The sequence below is a fragment of the Syngnathus scovelli genome, chromosome 5, assembly GCF_024217435.2.
Source record: "Syngnathus scovelli strain Florida chromosome 5, RoL_Ssco_1.2, whole genome shotgun sequence".
NCBI classification, from domain to species: Eukaryota; Metazoa; Chordata; class Actinopteri; order Syngnathiformes; family Syngnathidae; genus Syngnathus; species Syngnathus scovelli.
In genome coordinates this window covers 3367802-3376251 of record NC_090851.1, presented here as the reverse complement: position 1 = coordinate 3376251, position 8450 = coordinate 3367802, and the positions used below count along the sequence as shown (strand labels likewise).

Genomic DNA, 8450 nt, shown 5'->3' with positions numbered 1-8450 from the left:
TAAAACAAGTCTAAATGATTGTTCTTTAGATGATCCAAAATGAAGGCCCGGGTTGTGTTAGCTCTCTAAAATAAATCTAGTCTATCTGGTTTAAAGCATAAATCTGGCTCAAGCATCTTTTTTTTTTTCATTTGAGCCTCCCCAAAAATAATTAATGTGAGCCCTCACTCCATTCTCCCCTGTTCCCTGAATCTTTATCTGGTTCACTCCCGTAGGACCCCACAATAACAACAAATGACGAGGGGCTCCGCCGCCTTTTGTGAGTGTGGGCGGTGGGGAGGGGTGATGGAGGGAGGGGGGGGGGTACGCAGGCAGCACGCCTGTCCTATTATGTGCGACACATGATCAATAGGGCGATAAGGCAGCGACATCAATATAAGCGACAGAACAATGAGGGATATCATCGAACATCTATCTTAATATAGCCGGCTACAAGGGCTGCCTGACAAGCGCGCCAGCTCATGAAAATTCCGCCCCACGAATCACGCCCCCCCCCCCCCCCTGCACCCACCAACCCCTCCCTCATACGCTCAATAGTCTATGCACACACACGCATGCAGGCTGCCAGGCGCGTTCACGAACGCCGTGCAGCTGGCTATTATCCCCCCCATTTCAATTTGACACCCCTGCCTTTCATGCTAATTCTATTATTGTGGGAAGTTTATGTGATTCCATATCACTAGAAATCACTAATGTCTAATAACCCTTTGGGCTGAGGAGGGGAGGGGGTAGAAAGAGGAAGGGGAGCTGCCTGGAAGACCCTGCAGCAGCCAGTGGGAAAATAATTACTTTCATATCAAAACTCAGCAGGAGGCGCAGGGTCCTATAGCCGGCGGCCACTAACCTCATTCTCGGCCGGCCTTTTCAAATGAATAAATTTGTTAAAGCAATAAATACAAACAGCCAGACGGTAGTGAGAGAGCGGGGGATTTATCTGCTCACAACGGTCCACGAGCTTCTTTCACCCCCCCCCCCCCCTTGTTTCCCTTTCCTTGCTCCATCCCTGCAAAGACAGTGCTCACTTTTAAACAATAGTTTTTATTTATCAAAATGTTTACATATAAATATCCTTTTCTCCTTCTTACAATATCTGAGGATTTTCGTTGCAAGTACGAGGTGTTTTTTTTTTTTTTTTTTTTTTTATACAGGTTTTGGTCACCAAAAAAGAGAGAGATTACCTCGGCGTTCAGGATGATTAAAAAATAGGTGAGGATTAAAGCTTCTTTTCCACCAAGCAGCACAGTTCACAGCAACTTTAAATGTGATCAAATGCATGATTTTGAATTTTTTTTTTTTTTTGCCATTTTGCAAGAAGCCACAAAAACTGATTCGAATTTTGCTACCTAGCAATGGGTTGACTGGTCGACAGACAATTGTCACTCCCGTGTGAAATGCGACTGTTATGCCACAAAGAACAAAAATAAGCTCGATATACTCCATGTCAAACATTTTTGAAAAGTAAAAAGTCGATGAGTCACCTCACAGGACAGCGACTGACTTTTTGAGACCCCTTTTTTTGAAATGACATCGGTGCACAAGCTTGCTTTTATTTGAAGAGAGTCACCAATCCCTGAAAATTAAGGAGATGGGCACCCGGTCGATCAGGGAACCCCAAAGTCCTACTTTTAAATCTGGTATATCTGTCCAAGATTTGGAGATCTTGGAGTCTTTCAAGGTGGGAAAAAAAAACAGGCACAGCAGCGACACGAAGAAACCTAAATTAGGGTGCGTCAATGAATGGGAGAGGCCAAATTCTCCGCCCATGGCTTTACGCAACGGAAAATCAGCTCCAGCAATCATTCCTGGATGCTTTTCCTTCCATGATTGTGAAAATGACCTTCTGCTAAGAGCTCTGACGGAGCGATTTTGCAGAGTAAAACAATCTTTGTCGCACTGCTACGATGACAATTGAAAGCTGCCAGATCAGGGTTTCCCGTTCCAACCTGGACTTGGAGCAGAACCGTGTTGCTTGGTGGAAAAGTGGCTAAAGCCTCCCGATTCCTGATATGTTTGCAAGCATCTATGCAGAGCTTTGGGAATGTTTGAACAGTCCACTCTCAAAAAATGTAGCTTAAGGGTACAAGGCCGCGTCACTCTGAGACATGTTTGTATCCATTGACGCTTTTACAGCTCGGAAACATACCTGGCGCTTTGCTAATCAGGGGAACCTTATTGTATCTTGAAGGACCAAAACGGACTCCTACTCTCGTCTGGTTTTCTGACAACATCTGAGCAGTGCCGCTTTGTATGTGCGCTCCTACAACAAGTGTTAGTCCATATCCACGTCCTCGCCATCTGTTCCGGGTGCTTCCCCACAGTCTGCGTTCGTGCCGAGATCCTCGGTGAGGCTCGGGGACGCTCGCTCCTCCTTCGCACAGCGCCCCTCGGTGAGGCAGCTGTCAGTCAACGCCTCGGCGTGGACTCTCCCCGCCTCGCCGGAATGGGCCGACTGCGGGGATGCCTGAGACTTGGCGAGCGTGGGACTATCCCTGGCGCGCTCCTCCTCCACGTGGACTCTATTGCTAACGGGACTGTGATGGTCGTTTGTTTTATGATCTGCGCTTAAAGGCTTAGCGAGAGCGCACGAGAGGTCAGTGGGAGCGCACGACTGTTCGAGGTTTTGTCCGAGGTGGAGCCTGTCGACGCCGTCTTGACACGGCGACGCCTTCAGGGACGTTTGGGGCACGAGAAAGCCGAGAGGCTGATGAGTAATGGGGTAAAGCAAAAAATGGCCTTTACCCACCAGAGTTCTCTGAGTGGGCAGTGAGAGAAAGTCCAGAGGAGGCTTCCATCGAGGCGTGGCGTCCGAGAGGAGGCTCTCCACGCTGAAAGGGTTGCGCTTCTGCAGCGCCGAGGACCGAGGACCCGCGGGGCTGCCGGAGCTGTGCGTGCTGCCCGGAGAAACCTGCTCCGCTTCTCGTCTTTGGTTTTGGTGGTCAAAGTCGTGTCGGGTTTGGTCACAGCTGGATTCGGTTTGGTGTCCTTGGGCGCCCCCGGACGTCAGGGGAAGCTCCACGTAAATATTCCCGTTTGGGCCCGAAGAAGGCTGCTGCTCGCTGTCGGTGAACTGCGACACGCCGCTGTCGCTCTCGGAGCCGCCCGGTGTGTGGAAGCTGTCGCCATGCAGAAGTTTGCTCTGCGACTTGAGTAGCTTTCTCTCCTGCTTGCGTTTCTTCTTTTCGGCGCGCTCGTGCTCTCGCCGCGCAATCTCCTCGGGGTCCATGGGTTCGCCACTGCACGTGGTCGGGTGGGAGTTGTGCGCGGGCCGGCCGGGCCCTTTCTTTGTGTTCTCCTTCTTCCTCCACTTAGCACGTCGGTTCTGGAACCAAACCTGCGCCAACAAACACAAAACTAGTTTACCTCAAAGAAATCTCCAAATTGTTCAGAATTCCATGTTCTCTCTTAATATCCTTCAGACTTCAGAGACTTTATTTTTCTCCCTGAGGGAGGGGGGCAATTTGTTTTGCAACTGCAAAACAACAAATCCAGTCACCATTCATTTAAAAACATCGGCAGGGGCTGCGTTCAATTACAGTCGTAATCATTACATCGTGCAGCAATGAATAAATAGATAAATAAATAAATAAATAAATAAATAAATAAATAAATAAATAATACTGTTTGGCTACTGCCCTCAATTTTCAGGTTCTCCCTTAGTTAGAAGAGCCAGTCTTCTAAAATAATAAATAAATAAATAAATAAATAAATAAATAAATTATCAAATAAATAAATAATACTGCTTGTCTACTGCCCTCAATTTTCAGACTCCCCCGTAGTTAGTGGACCCGGTCTCATTTTATTCTCCTGCTCGGTCACTGCAGTCTGGCGACAGTCTTGTATTTACTGTCTATTACGTAATATCGAAACCTTAAGGTGGTGAGGTGCCTTGCAGTCTGTTGCTCCCAAATTGTCGATTATACTTTGATATGAGTGACATTTTTCAAATGCAAAATCTGTCATTCAATCCACTCCATCATGACTTGATTGTTTGAGGTTATATTTGCTTTTTATGGGGGTGGGGGAGGTACATATATCATATCAATGTATTTATAATGTATTTTATGATCCACCGTGAGAATGGCCCGGCAAACTTATCGACTTCCTTGCTTACATACTTGTCAGGAAAACAAAACACACACTTTAACTTCCTGCTGTGATTTAATGAGCTGACTGTACGTCAATTAATCAGCATCAATAATCAAGTAAGTCAGTCATTTAAAATAGATACAAGGACGGACTGGATAGGACAGTAAAAAAATGGCCCCAGCAGATGTTTATTTAATGTGAGCATACTGTATCCATGTTTTTATTTTATTTTTTTTTAAATTTTTTTTTAAGAAGCAAAGTGTGCTCACTGTAAATCATTGGGACAAAATGGCAACCAAAACTGTTTCGCATATTTTCGGTGCATTATTGTCGTGACAGTTTAGTCTTCCATCAAATCGACGTCATTGTTGGTTATAAAGTTGCCTTGCAGGAAGTCACAGCCTCATTGTTTTAATCACCAAATGAGTTTGCTTAATGCCAATTAAATCTAATTGCAGCCTCACTAATTGGGAGCATTTCATTTTAAAACCATATCACACCACAACTCGGCTTGTCGCCGGACTGCCTTCTTCTTAGTCGAACGAGTTGCCCCCCCCTTCCTCACACACATACACACACTTTTCCCCGCCCGTCCCCCAAGCCCGGCTAGGAACTCTCCGGGGCGGCCTCTGGTCTCGCTGAGGGCCGCGTGTTGGCCGCTGATAAGGCGCGAGGCGCGGATAATGAGGGCGAGGCGCGGACACGGAGCGCGACAATGTTAGGATTGTTGATGTCGCTTCTATCGCATATTACCCCCAGCCTCCACCCCCTCCCCTTTCCAAAACCTGTGATAAAGAAGCCTTTAAGCAGCTGGAAGGCTGAATAAGCTGAGGTTTAGGAACACAAATCCACCCCAAAAACATAAAATGTCATCCAGTTGGGATGCTTGTTTGAGCATAATGTGCTTTTTGTTCATTTTTAAGAAAATTATTTTTTCTTGTATTTGTTTTTCCACAGATACACTTGATGAACGTTTTAATAATGTTTTCAGTTTTATCAGTGATGTGCAAAGATATGTTTGCTCTGATACTGTGTACATTTCCTTTTTTTTTTTTGCATGGCAGAATTTGTGAGGTATTGGAAACTTTGATGCAGAAAATGATCTTACTATGTTGTTTCCAGCTGTTTTGTTTAATGATTGTGGGATTCTAAAATGCCAAAGAGTTGAACTGCAATCAAATTAAAAATGTAAGTATTTTCACTCAGGTTTTTATTGAAGTTACAAATTCTGCCATATTGAAAAACAAGAAATCACTTAGTTATTATAGTCATCTTTTAATTTAGTAATGGGCAATCATTTAATAAATTAACAGTTCCTAATTAGTGTGAGAAATGCTATATTTAAATGCATATTCAAGCGTTTTTGTGCTTACTATTAAAAACTCGGAAGCTTCAATTCATCTAATTTCAATATGTATATGCAATATTTCAACAACAAATATTTTTTTAAATCATGAATGAGAATTACAATAATAAATACAATATAATAAAATCCATTTCCATCTGAAATATAATAAGTATAACTTTATCTGCTTATATGCTGCCTCCATTGTTCCAAACCATCTAAATTAATTAAAAATCCAAATAAAGATCAATTTGAGGGACTGGCTCAAATACACCCCCCCCCCCCCCCCCTTTGTCGGCTCAGTAACAAGCCTTGTTTTCCCCCCCTTTTTTTTTTTTTAGTAACCCATAAATCAATAGGTTGTGTCTATGCATAATTCAAAGGGGGACCCTTTATTAAAGATTTAATTGACAAATCGCTGCCCTCAGTGTGGGCTTGGGCCTTCACGGGCCATCTCCTGAACAAACAGCCCTCCTGACATGTTTGGTGGCGAGGTTGAGATTTAGTCGTATCCAAATTTGCAACTCAATCCAAATCAAAGTGTCCCAGCACTTACCTGAACCCTGGATTCGACCAGGTCCAGTCTGAGGGCGAGCGCCTCCCGCATGAACACATCCGGATAGTGGCTCTCGTTGAAGGCCTTCTCCAGCTCCTCCAGCTGCCAGCCGGTGAAGTTGGTTCTGGTTCTTCTCCGTTTACAACCGGGGCTCTCTTTGTCTGGGTCCCCGGAATCTGTTTTTATTATTATAAACCGTCATTATCTCATTATTGATTGATTGACAGCTTGTCCAATTAAGAGGAGCATCCTGTTATGTGCTGCAAGTTCAGTAAATAATTTTAAATCATATTTTTTACCCCAAGAGAAAATCAATACAGAGGATGGAATTTACTCACCATTGCTTTGTAAATTGCCTTTATATAGCCCTTGTCACAAATAGAGTCATACAGTGTTTTTGATTTAAATCAGAAGACCGATGTTAGATTTCCGAGCAAAATAAAAATAAGACTTCAAATCAAGGCTTGCATTGGAGCTGTGCTTGTGTCATCACAACTATATCGGCATTTAAAGAAAATTGCAAATTAACACATCTTTGTTGCATCTTAATGAAGATGTGTTCACAAATTGATAATTTTGCAATGATCTCATTTTTCCCCCCCTGGAGCTCCAAAGAGAACCACAACGTTTTAAAATTAAATACAAGAGAACAAGTCCTTTCAAAATAAATGCAAATTATAATAAAAATGAGAACGGGGGCTCTAAATAATCTTTTTACTCGACAAATCCTTTCAAAATAAATGCAAATAATAAAAATGAGGAAAGGGACTCTAAACAATCTTTTTGCTTGCAGACACGATTTAAAAAAAAATCCACTGTGAAGACAGCTCAAATGGAAGTTTAAAAAACACACAAACACAATTTGGCATCTCAGCAAACACAAATGAAGATAACAAACGTTCCTACTTATTGATACTCAAATGGGAGATTCTTTCAAGATGAAGGAAACCTTCATTTTATCCATACCAAACTCTTACAAAAAACAGCCTTAGAATCGTATTTAAAGGGAACGAACGGGGGCGGGGATTACCTGAGAGTTTGTACTGGCCGTCGGGCGACAAGAGCGCGCTGGAGCTGACAATCGAGGCCGAGCAAGAGCCGTTTAGTAATCCGTCTATGGTGAAGGGGACGGCAGCCGCCGACTGCAGCTGGTGCGCGCTGGCGAGCTCGTAATAGTGCTGGTGCTGCTGCTGATGATGGTGGTGGTGGTGCTGCTGCTGGTGGTGGTGATGATGATGATGGTGGTGAGCAGCGAGCGGATACGGGAAGCCCACCAGCCCGCCCAAGGAGCCCCCGAAGTGGGCGTGAGGGTGATGCTCGAGGACGCGACTGTCCATGCTCGCCCGGGCTACATGCGGCGGGGCCGAAGTGAGGATGCGCGGGGGGTGGCAGTGTGTGGCTGAACATGCAGTCAGCAAAGGATGCAAAATGTTGTTTTAAAAAGGGAGGAAGGCTTCGTGCCGATGTGTCGTCTCCCACGGCCCGCGGATGAGCGTTGTGATAAAGCCGGCAGCGACGTGTTGTGGTCCAGCCCGAGATGTCAAGCTCGCTTCCCCCTCCTGGAGCCAGCTCATTAGGACTCCCCATCTGCGGGCGGAGCCAATCACAAGCCTTAATGGCCATGTGACGTCACCGAGCTCAGAAGAGGCTGAGCGTCGTGAGGGTTTTCTTTCGATTTGATTTCTTTTTTAATTCGCACCTTGGGTCACTGCCGTCCACTCAGCAAGTCTAAAGACACTCGTCAAACTTTTTGCCCCCCACCCCAAACTTAACAAAGGGCGCTAAAAACGACATTGTGGGGACAGTAGTTATAGTGTGGCTGCAATAATGTAATGGAAGAAAAAAAAAATCTCCAACTTAATTAATAAATAAATAAATCACAAAAAAATTAGTATTAATTTACAAGTTATGTTATCAAGTTTGTAATTCAAATTATTCTGGCATATCCATTATGCAAAATACATAACCGCTGCCACAATTTTCTTTTCCTCTACAACTTGTCCAAAGGGGACATAAGCTTCTTCGCCCTAAAAAAAAAAAAAAAAAAAAGCACATTAATGACATAATGAAAGGGACGCACAAGTGCAGTGTTTGATTCCACCTACCTGTGCGGAGTTTGCATGTTCTCCCCGTGTCTGCGATGGTTTTCTCAGAGTGCTCTGGTTTCCTCCCACATTTTAAAATCATGCACGGTGGGCCGATTGATCGCTCCAAATCGGCTGAAGGTGTGAGTGTGTGTCTGTGTGCTCTGCGATTGGCTGGCAACCGATTCAGAGTGTCCCCCTCCTACTGGCCAATAATGTTATTTATGATACTTTTTCAGTTAAAAAAAATAAATCTTATTTTATAATGTGTGTCATCAGAGATAAAGTGAGTATTCAACCACCACAATTCTATTCTCCAAAATTGGAAGTTCTGACTCATTAAAGTTCAAGATTTTTGATTGGTTTTCAAATTATATAT

General features: G+C 44.2%; 1 protein-coding gene across 1 annotated transcript; it reads right to left on the bottom strand.

Annotated features, from left to right (window-relative positions):
* LOC125969091 (homeobox protein unc-4 homolog) lies at nt 1–7945 on the bottom strand. Its single transcript, XM_049720800.2, has 3 exons — nt 7018–7945; nt 5988–6163; nt 1–3331 (listed from the first exon to the last, which is right to left on the bottom strand). Exons 1-3 carry the CDS (start codon nt 7322–7324, stop codon nt 2270–2272), a joined length of 1545 nt encoding a protein of 514 aa, XP_049576757.1. The 5' UTR covers nt 7325–7945; the 3' UTR covers nt 1–2269.
* Between the last annotated feature and the right edge of the window lie 505 nt (nt 7946–8450).

What these genes read in the sequence shown, in the direction of transcription:
- LOC125969091 (XM_049720800.2), bottom strand. Translation starts at nt 7,324, where the DNA reads ATGGACAGTCGCGTCCTCGAGCATCACCCTCACGCCCACTTCGGGGGC. An exon ending in CGGCCAGTACAAACTCTCAG is followed by an intron (nt 6,164 to 7,017) that starts GTAATCCCCGCC and finishes TAATAAAAACAG; the next exon opens with ATTCCGGGGACCCAGACAAA. An exon ending in TGGTCGAATCCAGGGTTCAG is followed by an intron (nt 3,332 to 5,987) that starts GTAAGTGCTGGG and finishes TTGTTGGCGCAG; the next exon opens with GTTTGGTTCCAGAACCGACG.